Raw genomic sequence first — 20344 nt, 5'->3', positions numbered from 1 at the left:
AGAGTGGTACCCTTGTCTCCTTTCTAATTTTAAATGGAATTCCCCATTTAGTGAAATGTCATATTTAACTCTTACTATGTTGAGGTTCATCCCTTCTGTTTCTGCTTTCTCAAGGGCTTTGTCATGAAGGGATGTTGGACTTTGTGAAAGGCCTTTAATGCGCTGATAGATGTGATCATGTGATTTTTGTCATGAAATCTTTTTGTCCGTTGTATTATATTTATAAATGTAGATATGTTGAACCAAGCTTACATCCCTGAAAACTAACTTTATTACAGTATTTGATCTTACTAATGTCTTGAAATAAATTTACAATATTTTTTATATTTATTTATTATGTATACAATAGTCTGTCTGTGTGTATGCCTGCAGTCCAGAAGAGGGCACCAGACCTCATGATAGATGGTTGTGAGCCACCATGTGGTTGCTGGGAATTGAACTCAGGACCTTTGAAAGAGCAGGCAATGCTCTTAACTGCTGAGCCATCTCTCCAGCCCAATATTTTTAAGGAATTTTGTAGTTGTTGGAGAATTTTTGTTTTGTTTTGTTTTGTTTTTCGAGACAGGGTTTCTCTGTGTTGCTTTGGAGCCTGTCCTGGAACTAGCTCTTGTAGGACTAGGCTGGCCTCGAACTCACAGAGATCCACCTGCCTCTACCTCCCGAGTGCTGGTATTAGAGGCGTGCGCCACCACTGCCTGTCTAGTTGTTGGAGAATTTGGTGTGTAGTTTTCTTTTTGTTGTTGTTGTGTCCTGTCTGGTTTGATATCAGGGTGATACTGACTTTGTAGAACGAGTGTGTTAGTGTTCCTTCCTCTTTCTGCTCTGAGGGGCAGTTTGAAGAGTTCTGGTGTTGGCTTCCTCTTAACAGTATGGGAGACTGTGGCAGTGAGCCATCCCGTACTCTGTGTCACTCTGTGGGCACATTTTTTACTATCCCAACTTAGGTACCTGTTACGGCTGCTTGAGTTGTCTGTGTCTTCTTGACTTAATTTTGGTAGGTCGTGTATTTGTAGGAATTATTCATTTCCTCCAGATTTTCTAGGGTTTTTGTTTTGTTGTTTGTTCATTTTTTTGTTTTGTAATGCAAGTTAAAGGATTCCCAAAGATACTCTGCATTTTATTCCAAGGTATTGTAACATCCCATTTCCATCTCTAATTTTTTTTTTTTTTTTTTTTTTTTTTTTTTTGGTTTTTCGAGACAGGGTTTCTCTGTGGTTTTGGAGCCTGTCCTGGAACTAGGTCTTGTAGACCAGGCTGGTCTCGAACTCACAGAGATCCGCCTGCCTCTGCCTCCCGAGTGCTGGGATTAAAGGCGTGCGCCACCACCGCCCGGCCCATCTCTAATTTTTTAACCTCTCTCTCTCTCTCTCTCTCTCTCTCTCTCTCTTCCTCCCTCTACTCTCTCTTTTTTTTTTTTTTTTTTTTTTTTTTTGGTTTTTTGAGACAGGGTTTCTCTGTGGTTTTGGAGCCTGTCCTGGAACTAGCTCTTGTAGACCAGGCTGGTCTCGAACTCACAGAGATCCGCCTGCCTCTGCCTCCCAAGTGCTGGGATTAAAGGCGTGCGCCACCACCGCCCGGCCCTCTACTCTCTCTTTAAGGGCTTATGTAGCCCAGGCTTGTCTGAGACTTACTGTCTAGCTGAGGATAACCTTGAACTTCTAACCCTCTATGGCCACCTGTGGTACTGGGATTATTGACTTGTACCACCATCCCCAGTTTAGCTGACACTGAAGAGTCAGCCCATGACTGTGCAGACACTCCTCAAACTGTATTTTTGGTCAGCCTGCCTAGAAGTTTGTCAGTGTTGCTTATCTTTTCAAAGAACCAACTTTTCGTTTGGCTAACCCATGCCTCGTTCTTTTTTAGCCCGTTTCACTCATTTCTGCTCTATCTACAACTTTTGATTTTGACTTGTTCTTGTTTTCTAAGAAGTTGGGGTGAATCATTAGTTTGAGATTACACTGATTAATTTTATTTTTGAGACAGTGTCTCACTATGTAGCCTTGGCTGGCTTAGATCTTACAATGTAGACCAGGCTGGCCTCAAACTCAGAGAACCACACTCTGCCTCTTGAGTGCTGGGATTAGAGATGTATGCCATCACACCCTGCCCTACTCTGGTCTTTTAGTGTAAGCAATAATAGCTATAAAGTTCCCTCTTAGATCCGTCTTTGCTTTTGCTGTAGCCCAGACTGGCTGAGCATCTCCTTTTAGTCTTTTAGTCTCTCTCTCTCTCTCTCTCTCTCTCTCTCTCTCTCTCTCTCTCTCTCTCTCTATTGGTGGGTCAAGCCCTTTCCATTTGAGGTTATTATTGAGAAATGTTTAATACTTCCTGTTATTTTTGTTGGTTGTTTTCCTGGTCTGGTGGATTGTTCGTTCTCTTCTTTTTCCCTATTCCTGATAAGAGTTTGCTGGCTTACTACGAAGTTGGTCCCGGCTTTGTTTTCATGCCTCCCAGAAAGGTGTTATTCCTTCTGCTCTTGTGATTGAGGCTATTTTTCCTCCTTTGTGGTAGTATGAGCATCATTCTTGAAGTGTCTTCTGCAGTGCTGACTTGTTGGCTATGAACTGCCTTAGACTGTAGAAGGAGCGGCAGGCTGCGTTCCTGCCACCCAGCTCCCGGCCGCCTGACTAGCTTATGCCCCAAAATAACAACACACAAATTGTATTCTTTTAAACACTGTCTGGCCCATTAGCTCTAGCCTCTTATTGGCTAATTCTCACATCTTGATTTACCCATATTTAGTAATGTGTGTAGCACCACGAGGTGGTGGCTTACCGGGAAAGATTCAGCATGTCTGACCTGGCGGGGAAAGGCATGGTGTCTGTCTAACTTCCCTTCTTACCAGCATTCTGTTCTGTTTACTCTGCCTACCTAATTTTCTGTCCTATCAAAGGGCCAAGACAGTTTCTTTTTTAACCAATGAAATCAACACAAAACAGAAGACCCTCCCACATCATTAGACTGTGCTTTTCTTGGAATGCCTTTATTTATCAATCCAATTTATTTTGGAGGGATACCAAGTGGGTTTTTTTAAAAATATTTATTTATTATGTATACAATATTCTGTCTCTGTGTATGCCTGCAAGCCAGAAGAGGGCACCAGACCTCATTACAGATGGTTGTAAGCCACCATGTGGTTGCTGGGAATCGAACTCGGGTCCTTTGGAAGAGCAGGCAATGCTCTTAACCTCTGAGCCATCTCTCCAGCCCCCAAGTGGGTTTTATTTACTTATTTATTTAATGTATTTATTGTGTGTACAGTGTTCTGTCTACCTGTATGCCTGCAGGCCAGAAGAGGCCACCAGATCTCATTACAGATGATTGTGAGCCACCATGTGGTTGCTGGGAATTGAACTCAGGACCTCTGGAAGAGTAGTCAGTGCTCTTAACCTCTGAGCCATCTCTCCAGCCCCTCTATTAATTCTTTCAACACTTAGTTGTTGCCTTCAGGCTATATGCCAGACACTAGAACACTGTCCCACCAGTGAGAAACTTTCCATCTAGCCAAGGAGAGGGGCCAAGGTGGGGCATGGAGAATGGTTTAATGAGGAGACACACAGCTCTCCCAATTTATTTATAATTTTATATTTAGCCGGTCAATACCAGCTCTCCAATGCTTTACAATTTTATATTTAGCCGGTTAGTACCAGCTCTTTGATTATTTATTACTTTATATTTAGTTGGTCAGTACCAACTCTTTAATTATTAATAATTTTATGTTTAGTTGGTCATTACCAACTCTCTCATATTTTTTTACCATAATTTTATATTTTTTTTGGTCATTACCGATGTATTTAGCGCCATTGGTCATTACCAGATTTTTCCCATCACCTTATATGTAGCTGTAAATAACAGGTCATTACCGTTAAGGGTATAATATCATTTGTTGTTATTAAATCTCAGTTTTAGTCTCTGTGTAGCTGTTAAACCCTTAGCCTGTTCCCTTGTTAAGTGAAGAGGGATTTTAGTCATACTTTATTTTGTATTTTTCTTTCCCTGAGGGGAAAGCTTAGGTCTTAGTTTTTAGGTTTAATATTTTATTCAAAATGAGTTCTGTGTCCCATAAATCGAGAACATTCAAATGTTTAGTTTGTATCTTAGTTTTGAAGCAACAGGTTTCACATCACAGCCAACTGCAGGCACCATAGTCGGCTCATCTCAGCAGGATCTCTTTGTCTGAAGTCTCCCTGTAGCGTGCGTGCGAGTTGTAGGTCCGGATCAGGCTCCTCTCTGTGGTCTGGGTTACTGGATTTCTCCTGGAGCCGTTTTCTTTTCTGTTGCTTTTGTGGCGCGGTTGTCAGTTAAGCTGTCCTCAGGTCCATTGTCCTTCTGCTGAGTGCATCGAATTAGTCGCTTTGGAAGCCATCTTGTTTGTCCTGTGGGAAAACACAGACATGCCCTCGACCCCATATTAGGATGGGGTCGGGTCCCTTCCAAATCCCAGTGCACTGATCTGTTTATTTGGCTTTAGCAAATGTGGTTTTTGTACCGTTATGTCACAGTCTGTCCACGGCTGATCGTTCATGGGCATCTGTATTTAGAAAGTTTAGCACAAACAATGCGTGATTTAAGGCATTGTGTGGCGTTTGAGGATACAACTCCCCTGTCTTTATTTTTTGGAGTTGTGTTTTTAAGGAGCTATATGTATGCTCCATAATTTCTTGTCTTTGAGGATTATATGGAATATCAGTCTTATGAACAATATTTTATTGAGTACAAAATCTTTGAAAAGCTTTGTTACCATATCTGGATCCATTGTCCGTCTTTATTACCTTTGGCGTTCCCATGCATGAAAAGCATTTTAAGCAATGAGTTATTATATGCTTGGCAGCTTTTTCAGTTTGTGCTGTGGTCATCATGAATCCTGAGTAGGTATTAATTGTCATATGTACATATCTCAATTTTTCAAACTCAGTAATGTGAGTTACATCCATTTGCCATATATGGTTAGGAAGAAGTGCTCGGGGATCTACCCCCAAATGAGGCACAGGTAGATATTGTGGGCATCTCTCACATTGCTTAACAATTTGTCAAGTAGCTTTTCTGGTCAGCTTAAATTATTTTCTTAAACTTAAGCTGTTTTGATGATGTAAAGCATGTGACTGCTGTGCAAGTTTAACCTGAGATATAGCAATTATTTTTGTAAGTTTGTCAGCTAGAGCATTACCTTCAGCTAACAGACCAGGAAGACTTGAATGTGCTCTGATATGTCCCACAAAACATGGTAACTTTTTACATTGTATGGCTTTTTGAATCTGTTGAAACAATATTTTAACTTGTTCATTGCTAGTTCCTATATGACATTGTTTTTAGGATCTTTAATGCTTTATAAATATACCGGCTATCAGTATATAAATTAAAAGCCTTATTATCAAAATTCTTAAATACCAGAGCTACAGCCAGCAGTTCAACTATTCGAGCTGAAGCTGGTTTTGTCTGTACCTGGCTATTGTTAAACAGAGACAGTTTGTCTGCAGAGTTACATGATCAGCTCAGACTGGGGTAATGGCTCTTGTGCCAAACCAAAATATGGGCCTACACCAGGCCAGCTAGGGTGACATAAAAACTCTGTCTCAAAAATCATGTGTGTGTGTGAGAGAGAGAGAGAGGAGAGAGAAAGAGAGAGAGAGAGAGAGATTTGGGAAAATGTCATAAAAGCATTTTTTTAGGGGACTGGAGAAATGCTTAGCAGTTAAGAGTGCATATTACTTTTTATTTATTTATCTATTTTTAAAACATTATCTTCTCTCATTTTATGTACCAGTTCCGCTTCCCACTTCTTCTCCTCCTGCTGCTCCCTCCACCTTCCCCAGGGCATGCTACTCTTACTAGGGACTGAATTTAAGTTCCCAGCACTAAAGCCAGGTGGCTCCCAAGTGCCTATAATGCCAGTTGCGGTCCATGCAGCATCTCTGACCACTAAGGGCACCTGCACTCATGTGTACATATCCCACCCAATGACCACGCATACACACAATTAAAAATATTAAAAATAAATATTTCTAAAACATTTTCCATGAGAAAATGCTGAAAAGCAAACAAACGAACCCTACAACGGGGTTCCATCCTCAGCATTATGAAAATAAGGAGCATGTATAATCCTGGAACTGGGAGTGCAGCCAGTACCAGAGCATGTGCTTAGCATGTATAATCCTGGAACTGTGAGTGCAGCGAGTACCAGAGAATGTGCTTAGCATGTATAATCCTGGAACTGGGAGTGCAGCGAGTACCAGAGCATGTGCTTAGCATGTATAATCCTGGAACTGGGAGTGCAGCCAGTACCAGAGCATGTGCTTAGCATGTATAATCCTGGAATTGGGAGTGCAGCCAGTACCAGAGCATGTGCTTAGCATGTATAGTCCTGGATCTGGGAGTGCAGCCAGTACCAGAGCATGTGCTTAGCATGCCCCAAAGCAAGGGGGGGAGAGAATGGCAGAATGCACAGCCACCAGAAGCTCGTGGAGGTGTCTGAGACTATGGTGTTTTCTCTGCACAGGTCTCGCCCTTCCTACAGGCTGGCTGAAGGCCCCTCCCAGGCCTCACCCTTCCTTGTTTTATTTTGTTGTGGTTCTATTTGTCTCATTATCTTTTCTGCGTACCTGTGGAGTTCAGGCTTGGTGGCAGGTGCCTTTGCCCTCTGCCCTGCTCACCTTTTCACTTGAGGGAGTCTCTCGCCTCTTCTCCTCCATGTCTTTTTGCCTTTCTGAGTGAGGATCCTGATGATGAGACTGATCCACAGTGGAGGGAAAGCTAACGGTTGGCCCGTCATTTCACTGATAACAGAAATATGGCATTGGCTCCATTTTCTCAGAGCTACAGCGAGGCAAAGGTGGATGGGTCCCAACCCACTCCCTAAAGGCCCTGCCGTGCCCTCTATACTGCCCCGAAGTTGGTTGTGTGGAGTGGGCTGAGCTGCCCATCTTACTGGAACACTTGAGTGTTTATGGCACAGCTCAGGCATCTACCAAAATAAATGGATTGTAGGGTAATACCCAGGCTAACAAGAGCTCTGGATAGTGGTCAAATTCTACTGAATATTAAACACCCACATGTAATTCACTTTCCCAAGGAATGGCTGTAGTCTGCCTCCATTTAAGTCTAACTCAGGAAGCAGAACACCCTCACATTCTCTAGAAAGATGGAAAGTTCTGCACAGGAATGCATGCGTGCGTGCATGCATGTGTGTGTGCGCGTGCGTGCATGTGTGTATGTGTGTGTGTGTAGGGAATGAAGGCTGAAGCTAGATTTCAGCCCTCTTCCTTTTTTATACTGAGTCATGTGACTTGGAGCACAGTTTCTCCTCTGTGACGTGGGGATAAAGTGTCAAAACCTATAACTAAGCCAGCTAGAATGCTGGCCTCACACACCCCGGGTTCATCCCCACATAAACTGTAGTGACTCATGCCTATAATCCGAGCACTTAAGAGATGGAGACAGTTGGACGGGTGGTGGTGGTGGCTCACACCTTTAATTACAGCACTTGGGAGGCAAAAGCGGGCAGATCTCTGTGAGTTTGAGGTCAGCCTGGTCTACAAGAGCTAGTTCCAGCACAGGCTCCAAAGCTACAGAGAAACCCTGTCTCAAAAGAGAGAAAGACAGAGACAGTGGAATCAAGGGCTCAAAGTGTCTCGACAAAACAAGTTGACATATCACAGAGATATTTGCACATCAATGTTTATTCACAATAGTTAAATTATGGAACCAACGTAGGTGTCCGACAACAGGAACAGATAAGGGAAATATGATGTTTATACACAATCGAATTTCTTTCAGCAATAAAGAGGAGCAAATCATGTTATTTGCAGAAAAATGGATGCAACTAGATTAAGCCAATCCCAGAAAGACAAATATGTTTTCTCTCATTTGTGCGTCATGAATTTCACATAAACGTATAAAATCACACATGTATGTATATATGTAATACATATGTATGTATCCAGAAGTAAAAGTGTCTAGGATGGCACAGCAGATCACAGAGTGAGGGGGTGGAGGTATGGAAGGGGTGTGTTCAGTATATAATATACACAGAGATGACAATCAATAATGACAACAGCAACTGAAGCCTGTGACTCGAAACCGTTTTTTCTTCCAGGATGGCTTTGGGGATCTTTGCAAATTGTACGTTCTGCTTGAAAGTCAAACACTTACCTCGTCAAGAGAAGAAGAAGCTGCAGGCTGATATCAAGGAGAATGGAGGGAACTTTTCATTTTTATTAAATCCTCAGGTATTTCCAAATCTTACCGATTACTTTCTGGTTAATACGAACTTTCAGGGAACATGGCTCTGGTTAGAGAGTTAGCAAAGACTGGCACCAGGCGACACTGGGGTGTGCTCCCCTGGGGGATGGGCCAGAAGAAGCAGGGGGTACCAGAGGACTGAGCTCAGCCTTCTGCACTGGGAGTTCCTACCTTGGGAATCTGATACCATTCGGGTTTAGGCAAAGATGTAAATAGAATTTCAGACCAGCTGTGCCTGTTTTTTAAAGAGGAGAGGCATATTGTACCTGCTTGTGAAAGGCACGCTGTGTCACTGGCCAGGAGGGCAGCACAGGGGCAGAAGCACAATGTGAACTAGTCTTTCTGCAGGAACTTACTTACCTCAGAAGAGCTATTTAGATACAGTTTCACAAGCGGAATGGAAGTCTGAAGGCAGTATGTCCCAGACTGCTAGCCTTGTCCTTTCCTCTTCCCTGTGTTGCTAGGTCTGACCCTGGTTGCCTCTCCCTGGGTCCATCCCGGGTATTACCATAGAGAGCCTCATCTTCTCTAAGAGGCCAGTTCAGCTCCAGCAGGGCACCACAAAGAGCAGTCCCCACGTGCCTCAATTCAGGCAGAGATCTGCATGCGTCCATCACATGGCTTCCTGACTTCCCAGCCTCCGTTTTCATGGGTAGATAATAATCCACTGAATAGTAATAAGTAAATCTGGTGGTGGTGGACACACCTTTAATCCCAGCACTTGGGAGGCAGAGGCAGGCAAGTCTCTGTCAGTTCGAGGCCAGCCTGGTCTACAGAGAGAGTTCCAGGGTACCCAGGGCTACACAGAGAAACCCCATCTTGAAAAACCAAAAAAAAAAAAGGAAGTAATAAGTAAGCTGTCTTCTGGGTAGAGACAAGGGTCTCCGTTGTTTGGGAAACTCTCACATACTGTGTGAGATCTTTTGAACTTTTGTTATTTATTTATTTTTGCCAATGTATGTAAGTGTTTGAAAACGTGCACAGCAGCAGTGATAAAGGAGACACAAAGCCAGGTATGGTGGCTCACATCTGTATCCCATCACTTGGAAGGCTGAGGTGTGAGGGTCAAGTTCCAGACCAGGCTGGGCTGCAGGAGACCATCTTAAAAGGAAAGATGCAATCAGATATAACAATAAATAAACATCTGTATATACCTAGTGATGAGGAATGAAGTTGAAGATAAACTTTTTATAAGTGGAAAAGCAAGCTCAGATAGTATGAAAACGTGCTACCCTCTGTGCGGTTATACCCGTTGCCTGTAAAGAAGAGCTCTAGAAAGATCTATGAGGAGCAGCAGTGGGGGAGGGTCAGTGGATCCCTGTTATTACTTTATAGATATCTACAATATGCATGTACTCTTTATTCACACTGTAGCAGAAAAAAATGGGAGGCTAGGGTGATGGTTCAGTGGGTAAAGTGCTTGCTGTGCCATCGTGAAGATCTGAGTTTGGACCCCAGAACCTATGCAAATGAAAAAACATGGTCTGTAATCCCTGAGCTCCTACAGTGAAACGGGAAGTAGAAACAGAAGTATGTATGTGTGGATACACACACATACGTGTATTATCTGTGATCCCGTCTCAAACAAGGTACATGAAGACTAGCATCCAGTGCTGTCCTCTGACCTTGACCTGCACAGTGCGGCTTATACACGCACCCACAGCACACAGACAAACAGACATATCACACACAGACACACACATGCAGTCCCAGTTTTTAAAAAACCAAATAGAACTGCAAAGTAACAAAATAAATACCTTTTGGTACCTCCCTTTTCTCTTTCTTTTTGTGTGTGTGTGTGTGTGTGTGTGTGTGTGTGTGTGTGTGTTCCCCTTGAGACAGGGTTTCTTTGTGTAACCGCTTTAGCTGTCCTGGGACTTGCTTTGTAGACCAGGCTAACCCTGAACCCCACAGTTACCCCCTGCTTCTGCCTCAAGAGATCATAGAAGAAGTACGTAAAGATGTATGCATGAGTGCACTCCCAGCATGGAGAACTTAGAAGCTACCAGTGATGGGCTGGAGAGATGGCTCAGTGGTTAAGAGCATTGCCTGCTCTTCCAAAGGTCATGAGTTCAATTCCCAGAGGGCCTGCAGACACACAGAATATTGTATACATACCTGTGATGTAGCCCATCCATCCCCACAGTGTGGTCACTATTGGCTTAGGCCAGAGGATGGAGCTCCGTGGTGGGTGCTCTCCCAGCAGCAGATTGTGCTCCAGGTTTGGTCTAGAACTGTGGTTGGGGCGGTGGGGGTGAGGGGATAACAGCGTGTTCGTTTTTAAAGTTTTTCTAGGACTGTACATTGTGTTTTTCAAAATCTGAAAAAAAAATCACTGTGAACTTAAACACTTTTAAATAAAATAAGACCTTTAGGGGTTAAATTTACTGTTGGTAAATATTGTTTTTGCTGCTGTATAGTGAACAAACTGTTTTCCCTTAGTGCACACATGTGATCTTAGACAATGCTGACGTCCTGAGTCGGTATCAGCTGAGCTCCATTCAGAAGAATGATGTCCAGATTGCAAGCCCAGATTTCATATGGGACTCCGTCAAGCAGGGGAGACTCCTGGATGTGAAGAACTATGATCCCAAGTCACCAGCTGTCGTGTCCCCTCCAGCTGACAAGAGCTGTGTTGGTGAGTGTGTCCTACCAAGTCCTTAACGTGTGATTGATGCCGTGATAGACATTTGGACATGTCACAGGTGTTGTGAGGAAAAAAATTATCCAGGAATACTACAAAATAATTCATTTTACCTCAGACAGAGGAAACAAGATCCTGAAGGATAAAAGGCCAGCTTAGCTACAGATAGAGATTTTTCAATGTGTAAGTCTACTGAGGTTAGACTTAAAATGGCTAGTAAACCCTGATTGCCTCAGAATATGTGATGTGTAATTTTTTTAAAAAACTATTATATTTTAATGTATTTATTAAATAAATGCCCCATGGTGCACATATGCTGTCTACCTTCTTTCGGATAGGGTCTCCCACTGGTGTGGAGCTCACCAATTGGTCTAAGATGGTTTGTGAGGGAGCCCCGGTGTCCTCCTGTTTCCTGCTGCTGGGGTTTCTAGATTGCCCTGACGTCCTCGGCCTTCTGCTTGGGTGCTGGGGCTGAAACTCAGGGCCTCACACTTGCAAACTGCTTTACTATTGGTGTGTAAGTTTAACTGAGGATAGAACCACACTTGGTGTTGAGAAAGTGATTGCTAGCCAGGCGGTGGTGGCGCATACCTTTAATCCCAGCACTCAGGGAGGCAGAGGCAGGTGGATCTCTGTGAGTTCGAGGCCAACCTGGTCTACAGAGTGAGTTCTAGGACTGGCTCCATAGCTACTGAGAAACCCTGTCTTAAAAAAATAGAAAGAAAAGAAGAAAGCGATGGCTGGGCTGGTAAGATGGTGCAGGAGGATCGCTGGGGCCTAGGAGTTCTTGGCCAGCTTGGGAAACATGGTGAAACCCTCAACCAAAAACATCCAAAAAAAACCCAACAAAACAAAAACTTAACTGAGGCTGAGGGTATGCGATAGAATGTTTACCTGGCTTGTTTAAGGCCCTGAGTGTGAGTCCCTAGAACACTGAATGGGGAGGGGAATTATATCAAATTAATTATGATTATGCAAATAATCATATTTAAGAATCATAACAAGGTCAGGTGGTGGTGGCACATGGCTTTAATTCCAGCACTTGGGAGGCAGTGGCAGGTGAACCTCTGTGAGTTCGAGGCCAGCCTGGTCTACAGAGTAAGTTCCAGTGACAGCTAAGGCTACACAAAGAAACCCTGACTAGGAAAAAGAAAACAACAACAACAACAAAAAAATCCTAGCAATTCTAGCAGTTGGGTTCACAGTTAATTGTAAATCTTTGAACAGCTAACAAGTTTTTCTTTTAATTCCAGAGGTGGAAACAGAAGATGTGTCTTTGGACAACGCACCAGAGAATGAAAACACTGAAGTCACCCAGTAAGCCAAATATTTTTGAAAACTTCAGTCGTGGTATTAAAAGTATAAATGGTGCTGAGGGTGGTGACACGTGCCTGTAATCCCAGCACTTGCGGGCTGAGGCAGGGCTGAGCTACCTATGGAGACCCTGCCTCACAAAACAAAGCCAACGAGCAAAGGACAGGTGATATGCTGGACTCCTTTATATTATAAAGGACTTGTAGCTCAGAAAACCATTGCTTGGAATCAGAGCCGCGACCGAACACGCTGACCAGAGAAGGTGGCCCTGTCTTTTGTGTCTGCTTCTGTAGCCTGTCCTCACCTCCTGTGCACTAGGGTCTGGCTTTGGTGCTGGGAGTCCGGAAGAGGAGGACGGAGATTTCCCTGGTCAGCCCTCAATGAACGCACAGATTAAATAATTATCACACTCCAGCCTCTACGTAAAACCAGAAAATGATAACTAATCAATTCGTTAGGCAGAGGATGACTCCAACTCCTTTTTCACAATTATTTAACCATTTCTAGACTACTTAAGGAGGGATCAAGAACTTACTCCACACATCATAAGGAATGGGGGTCTGTTGGGAGAGTCTGTGTGATCCAAAGCTCCATTTCAGTCTTAAATGTTGAATTATATAATTTTCAGGGTTTCTGCGGAAAATGTCGAAATTCCTCACTTTCTTCAAGACTTTGAAGTTGTGAAGTATAACGTCTTAGAAAAAGTAAGAGTCTTATTTCTGCTTAGAGAAAAGAAACTGATTAATTTCTGAAAGCGTTTCCTCTTTGGTGATTTCCTCACTGTCTTAAGCTGTTCATATTCTGAACATCACATGTCCTGTAACTCAAGTTGGCTTTTAGTGCTCAGAAATTGTTTAAATTTTTGCCTGTTGTAGTACTTCATGCCTATAATCCCAACACTTAGGAGGTTGAGCCAATGGGTTATGAGTTCAAGGACAACTGCAGCTACACAGTGAAACCCAAATAAACCCTCTCAAATAAAACCCCAAAACTAAATAAACTTTAAAGAAGAAAAAGAAATTCTTTTAATGTTCTTAGTGAAAGTCATTCATGCTCATACTATATTTGTTTTTGAGACAGGATCTCATGTATCCCAGGCTGGCCTTGAACTTGCCACATAGTGAAAAATGTCTTTTAACTGATCCTTCTGCCTCCACCTCCCAAATGCTAGGGTTATAATTATGTACCATCCAGTTTTGCAGTACTTGCAGTCAAACCCAAGGCTTCAGGCTTGCTAATCAAACACTGAACTAACTGAGCCACAATCCAGCCACTTATAACCCATATTTAACAATCTAAAACATCAATATGGCATTAGAAATAAATCTCTACTTTGTCATTAACTGTTTCTAATATTTGGAAAAGATAGATTTGACACCAAACATTTATGCCATGTTGAATTGTTCCTTTTGGATTAAAGGAAAACAGAAAACTTTATTGGCAGAGTCACACAAATTAAAATCAACACTTGCCTTTGAAGTCATGTCCCACTTATACTTTTGAATGTTCGAATAAATATAAATTTAAAAGGGTATTTCCCTCTATAATGAAAAAATGTGAAAGTGGCATTATAAATTCACAGAGAAAAATTATACAAAAATATTGGTAGTGATTATATTACTCTGATAGGGTTTCGAGTGATTTTTTTGTCTCTTATAGTTCCATGTTTTCTAAGTTACATTGCTCCAGCATATTAGGCAGCCTTTTCTGATGTGGAGGGTGGCTAGTTTCCACAGCTCTGCTTCTAAAAGGTACCCTGTCTTGCAGGTGGGAGCGGACAGAGGCCAGGAGACTGTGGTAGTAGAGCTGCAGACTTCCCAGGACCCCGGGGACTGCCCCTTTGTGATAGCAGCACACTTCCTCCTGGCTGACGGCGTGCAGGTAATGCCTGGAGTTATGTTCCTGTGTCTTTACTCCTCCTGTTGCTAGTTTGCTTAAAGGAATCAAGCCGCCTACCTACCTGCTAAGTGTTTTCGTATCTGGGGGCATAGTCAGCTGGGCTGCTGAGGTGGATAGTATGGCTACTGGGTGGCTCAAGCAACAGAAGCTGTTTCTCCCTGTGCTGGACGCTGAAAGTCCAAGATCAAAAGGGACCAGAGATCCTCCGCCACTATCTTTTCCTCCTCCATCTTTCCCTCTTCCTCACCCATCTTCCTTCCTCCTCACCCATCTTTCCCTCCTCTTCCTCCATGTTTTCCTCCTCCTTACCCATCTTTTCTTACTCCTCCTCCATCTTTCCCGCCTCTTCCTCCATCTTTTCCTCCTCCTCACCCATCTTCCCTCCTCCTCACCCATCCTCCCTCCTCCTCACCCATCTTCCCTCCTCCTCACCCATCTTCCCTCCTCCTCACCCATCTTCCCTCCTCCTCACCCATCTTCCCTCCTCCTCACCCATCTTCCCTCCTCCTCACCCATCTTCCCTCCTCCTCACCCATCCTCCCTCCTCCTCACCCATCTTCCCTCCTCCTCACCCATCTTCCCTCCTCTTTACCCATCTTCCCTCCTCCTCACCCATTTTTTCTTACTCCTCATCCATCTTTCCCTCCTCTTCCTCCATCTTTTCCTCCTCACCCATCTTTTCCTTCTCCTCATCTTTTTCTCCTTTGTTCCTTTTCTTTCCCACCCTACCCCACCCCCGTTTATCTTAAAGAGACAGACAGTCTCACTCTGTATTCCCGGCTTGCTTCAAACTTGGCACTCCTTCATTAGCCTCCATAGTGTTACCATTACGGGCGTGAACCACACACCTCCTCACAACAGAGTCTTCCCTAGGACTCACTGGGACAGGCCAGACTCTGTTGTGCTGTGAGGTGAAATTACCTGGCACAAGTGAGAAGGAAGCACGAAACACGCAATACACCCGCTTAGGAGTTTATTAGAGGAGACCTGTACAAGCCTGGGGAAGTCGGTATGCAGAAAGAGAGGGCTGAAGATAGCGTGTCCAGCTTTTAAATGCTGCCTAGCTCATGCGCACAGGGGGATTATGTAGTTACATCATACACAGATGACGGAGCTCAGGCAAGCACGCAAGGGCTTATGTAGCTGAGTCATATGTAGGTGACGCAGCCATCCCGCACGTGGGTCATGCCGGAGGACCTATAAGGTCCCTGGGGTATTTTGCCTGAGGGCTTTGTCTGCACATGCGTAGTCCTGGAACCTGGAAGTGCCAGCCTTGCTGGTTGGCTAAAATCATAACATAAGATACTCGGGACTCAGGTCACAGAATGCTGGACATCACAAGGAAGGCATCACAGAAGCCCAGTTCAGTGTCGAGTCAGGAGCCCAGCTGTTCTAAAATAATTCTGAAATAAAAATAGATCCAGAGTGAATGCCCAAAAAGTAAATAAAGTGTGCACCAAGCATCGCCCACCAGGGAGTTTTCTCACGTAGATAATCAGCCTTGCAGATCTACTGTGGCCAGAAACACAGCGGCTGGCAGGACAGAGTCCATTCTTCAGTGAGAGAGGTCCTCACACAGGTCCACAGAGGCTTTGGAAGCTTCTCATCTGGCCCCTAGCCCAGATGTGACCCAGGTGGAGAGGAAAGACACACACCTCAGATGGGACCATTCAGGAAGCCCTGACCCTCGGGTGCTCATATCTCAGAGCATGGGTTCCAGGTGACCCTGGAGATGTATCGTGTCCTATGAATTGCTACTCTCAAAAAAGCCCAAAGCAGCCGGGCGGTGGTGGCACACGCCTTTAATCCCAGCACTCGGGAGGCAGAGGCAGGCGGATCTCTGTGAGTTCGAGACCAGCCTGGTCTACAAGAGCTAGTTCCAGGACAGGCTCCAAAACCACAGAGAAACCCTGTCTTGAAAAACCAAAAAAAAAAAAAAAAAAAGCCCAAAGCACTGAAGTCCTAACCTTGGTGCGAGTTTACCGGAGATGTCACTACAGGTTACAGCTGTTTTGGGAAGAGTGGAAGGTTGGAGACAGATCTCACTCTTGCCTCAACCTCTCAAATGTTGGGATTGCGAGCCTACTGCCCCAGCCTCCTAGCTGATTTATCAGGTTTCCCTGGGGACAGAGTTAGAGCCTTAATCCAGGGTCAGATGTGTGCAGGTAGGAGATATTTAACTTTCTATGTGGTTATTTGTTATTTGGATAAAAAGTAATTAAAAAAAATTCATTATGGGCTGTGTTATATCTTTAAGAAAGAAGAGAGTAACTCTGTGTAGGTCATACTGTTTAGCTGGGGGCTTCACCCTAGCTCCTGGCCTACGCTCCCTCCCCAGGAAGGGTCAAAAAAGCCTGCCAAGAGTCCTCTCCTAAGCTACGTGTCTTTGCCTCATCAAGCCGCCGTCCCGCAATCAGTCATGGATCAGGTAATGCAGTTTGTTGAGCCAAGTCGGCAGTTCGTAAAGGACTCAATTCGGCTGGTTAAAAGATGCACCAAGCCCGACAGAAAAGAATTCCAGAAGATTGCCATGGCCACAGCCATAGGATTTGCTATCATGGGATTCATTGGATTCTTTGTGGAAACTGATCCATATCCCTATTAATAACATTATTGTGGGTGGCTGAATGCTTTCTCTTCGCGGGAACTAGGAGCAAATGAGGGTGTGAGAAGCTTATGAAGTAAAAAGTTGCCTGTATACTTTATGTTTTCCTTTCCTTTTTCCCTCCCCAAGAGGTTTTGTATTTCTAAACTAAAATAATTGCAAAATAAACATTTTTCTCATGAAAAGAAAAAAAAAGCCTGCCAAATGGTGACCCCCCCCAGGAAAGGTCAAGACCACTCCCACAGGCTATTTAAACTGCCTCCCCCCCCCCCCGAGAATGAACACATGGCCTCCTCGTTTTTGTTTTTGTTTTGTTTTGTTTTGTTGTGGTCTTCCATTCCAAGGGGCCACCCAGGAGTGATGATGGTGGTAGCCATTAAACCTGGGTATCTTTTAATTTGGTCTGATCTGATCTGATTGGGATTACTGCATTGTTGGCAGAGAGGTTTGTCATCTAAGAAAAAATACTTAGCACTTTGGCTACCCTCCATCCTTAGCAGGCTCAGATCCCAGCACTCCAGCAGAGGTTCATGGTGTGTATATGTGGGGGCCATGGCCACCTGCCAGGGGAAACCCTCACCTAAGCAGTAGTGAGAGGTGTTGTAGGGAAAGGCTTCTGCTTGCCCTGCCACATGAAGCCATCTTAGCAGAAATCTCCAGAAATAGTCAATTGTTAGGACGCTCTCCACCACTTAACAAAGTACCTGAAATAATTAACTTTAAGAAGGTTGGTGCTAGAGAGATGACTCAGAGGCCCAGTGCTTGCTTTGGCTCCCAGCATTCATTTTTAACAATTAAAAGAAAAGAAAAGCTTTAAGGGCCGGGCTGTTGCTCAGTGGTAGAAATCTTGCCTAGCAGGTATGAGGCCCCTATGGTTCTCTTTGGCCCTGGTCCAATTGCGATCCAAACTCTAGCATCTGTCTTTTAAATGGAGTGGCCTGGGAATATACATCATTTCTACACGGTTCAGATACCCCAACGCGAACAGCCCATGAGTGTGACATCTCCCTGTAGCCGTACATCTCAGAGTCAGGATTAATCAACATCTAGGGGACACCAGGACTCCATCTTCCTCTGTCGTCTGGGGTCAGTGTCAGCTGAATTGCTCCGTGTCACAGGGCGGTTTTTCAGGAAGAGCAGAAGATGCCCCCTGTGAGTGGTCTTGAGGGACCTGTGCCTTTCTCTTCATCTGCCTGAGCACAGAACCTTCCTGCCCTCTTCCTCCTGGGAGCTCACTTTGTCTTGACTGATGCCGTCCCCAGCTGTACCATCCTTTCCAGGGATTTCTTCTCTTCTTCCCCACCCTTGATTGACTTTCTGCACTTCCTAAAAGGAGAGGAGTCTTCCAAGTTCATTAAGCCGTTGTACAAGGCGCCCACCAGCTCCAAAGCGTGCTTGAACGAATGCTTTCCCACCAGGAGTCTTTCCTGTGCCGCCCACTCGGGCTTTTCCTCCCACACCTCCAGCTTTAAGGCTACCCTGGTGAAAATGGAACAGTTTAAGTGTTTCTTTTCTGTTGCTGTAATAAAAACACCAGGACCAGTGCAACTTAGAGATGGGAGGGTTTGTGTGGACTTTCTGTTCCAAGGGAATGAGATTCTTAACCATATCAGGGCAGGAAAGTGTGCCAGCCTGCCCTGCCACCCCCATGATGTTCTCCCACCCACCCATCCCCCACCGCAAGGCCATCCCTCTAAGCCTTCTCAAAAATCACCTGCCAACTAGGGACCTCGCACTAAGGTCAGCCTGTGGGAGACATTTCCACTCACACCAACATGGTAATTCTTTTTTGTTGCTGTATTTGTTTTTGTTTTGTTGTTTTTTATTTGTTTGGTTTTTTCAAGACGAGATTTCTCTATGTAGCTTTGGAGCCTGTCCTGGAACTAGCCCTTGTTTGTAGACCAGGCTGGCCTCGAATTCACAGAAATCCGCCTTCCTCTGCCTCCCAAGTGCTGGGACTAAAGACGTGCACCACCACTGCCCAGCAACACGGCAATTCTTTAAGAAAAGTAGTGTTAAACCCCTTTATGGCAGGATGTAGGTATTCACTGAGGATGAGCGTGTTCATAAGTACCTGTGTCTTTTCGGTGTACTGCATTTCCCAGACGAGAAGAGAGAGCACCGGAAAGCAGACCTCTGAAGGCGCCAGTGAATATTATGACCGCTACATTGAAGACCTGAAGAGACAAGGATTTCTGCTCCAGGAGCAATTCACAGCTGAAGCAACACAATTAGCATCTGAAAAGCTGCAAGCAGTAAGCCAGGATTGTGTTGCTTTGGTTGAGTGGGGAGGTTGTGTGTGTGTGTGTGATTGTTGTTTGGTTTGGTTTGTTATTTTAGATACTCTCTGACTCTTTAGTCCAGAATGGTATCAAACTCAAACCCCCTGCTTCAGCCTTCTTGGTGCTGAGATTTTAGTCGGGTACCACCACACCCAGCTGTGGCTTACCATGTAGCTCTGTCTGGTTTAGAACTTATTATGTAGATCAGGCTGGCTTTAAACTCACAGATTTATCTGCCTCTGCATCCAGCAGTTTGGGTATGTATTTTTAGTTATTTTATGTGTATGATGTTTTGCCTGTGTGCCTGTCTGTATACTACATGTACTGATGAGTGTTAGCATCCAGGCACACCTTAGCCTTGCCCCTTGGGAACCTGACATGGCACAGTGCTGCGCATGGCAGACAGAACCCTGTCCCTTTAAGAGACAAGCCCCGCCTACTACCACTTCTCTGTCTGCCTGCCTGTCTGTCTGTCTGTCTGTCTGTCTGTCTCTCTCTCTCTCTCTCTCTCTCTCTCTCTCTCTCTCTCCCTCCCTCTCCTCTGTTCGTCCAATAAACTTTCCATATGAGTCCTGCCTGAAGGCATATTTGTCTTTCACGCGCCATGGGACCTCCTAAATGTCCCACCTTGTTCTGTATTCATAACACAGAGGCCAGAAGAAGGTATCAAGTCCCATGGAACTGGAGTCACAGACGGTTATGAGAAGACATGTAGGTTCTGACAATCAAACCCAAGCCCTCTGGAAGGCAAGCCATTGTGCTTAACCACTGACGCATCTCTCTACTTTTGACTTCATTTATTTTTTGTTTGTTTTTGTTTCTGAGACAGGGTTTCCCTGTGTAGCCCTGGCTGTTCGGGAACTCACTCTGTAGACCAGGCTGACCTTGAACTCAGAGATCCACCTGCCTCCGCCTGGTTGGATTAAAGGTGTGCACCACTGCCAACTTGTCAGGTATGACATCTCACGCTTATAATCCAAGGCTGAATTGAGAAGATCCAAAGTTCATTTATCCAGAACTGCATAGTGGGTTTGAAGTCAGCTGTGGTTTCCTAAAGGCCTGTCTCAAAGAAGGAAATAATGTCTTAAGTAAAAAACAAAACAGCAACAAACCTGGCAGAGGAGAAGGGAAGCTAAGAAAAACCGTAAACTTAAGATATGGACACTGGCTGGGATGTGGGAGAAACCACAAGACATGTTGTGTATCTCAGCAACATGCGCACGTCTCTGAAAGATTTCACTGCAGTCGGGGCTATGACTCCAGGCTTTCACTACATGTGTTTAATGCCACGGATAGGCCTACATCTTACAGAGAAGAGGAAAAGGCAAGAGGAAGAATAAAATGGGAGAGAAGTGGTAG

At 44.5% G+C, this 20344-nt stretch overlaps 1 protein-coding gene and 1 pseudogene across 3 annotated transcripts in view; both read left to right on the top strand.

Annotated features, from left to right (window-relative positions):
* The window catches only part of Parp4 (poly(ADP-ribose) polymerase family member 4), a 93471-nt gene that overhangs the window by 2254 nt on the left and 70873 nt on the right, over positions 1 to 20344 (top strand). For all 3 annotated transcript variants that reach the window (XM_057786326.1, XM_057786327.1, XM_057786325.1), the window contains 6 exons: positions 8096 to 8228; positions 10684 to 10879; positions 12139 to 12202; positions 12828 to 12903; positions 13967 to 14080; positions 18809 to 18958. In XM_057786326.1, the coding sequence (XP_057642309.1) occupies positions 8097 to 8228; positions 10684 to 10879; positions 12139 to 12202; positions 12828 to 12903; positions 13967 to 14080; positions 18809 to 18958 (732 nt within the window). In that variant the 5' untranslated portion in view covers position 8096. The remainder of the gene's footprint in view (positions 1 to 8095; positions 8229 to 10683; positions 10880 to 12138; positions 12203 to 12827; positions 12904 to 13966; positions 14081 to 18808; positions 18959 to 20344) is intronic.
* Positions 16501 to 16791, top strand: LOC130884981 (protein transport protein Sec61 subunit gamma-like; annotated as a pseudogene).

The sequence above is a fragment of the Chionomys nivalis genome, chromosome 12, assembly GCF_950005125.1.
Source record: "Chionomys nivalis chromosome 12, mChiNiv1.1, whole genome shotgun sequence".
NCBI classification, from domain to species: domain Eukaryota; kingdom Metazoa; phylum Chordata; class Mammalia; order Rodentia; family Cricetidae; genus Chionomys; species Chionomys nivalis.
The sequence above is the reverse complement of the archived record's forward strand: the minus strand, read 5'-3'. Positions and strand labels throughout refer to the sequence as shown.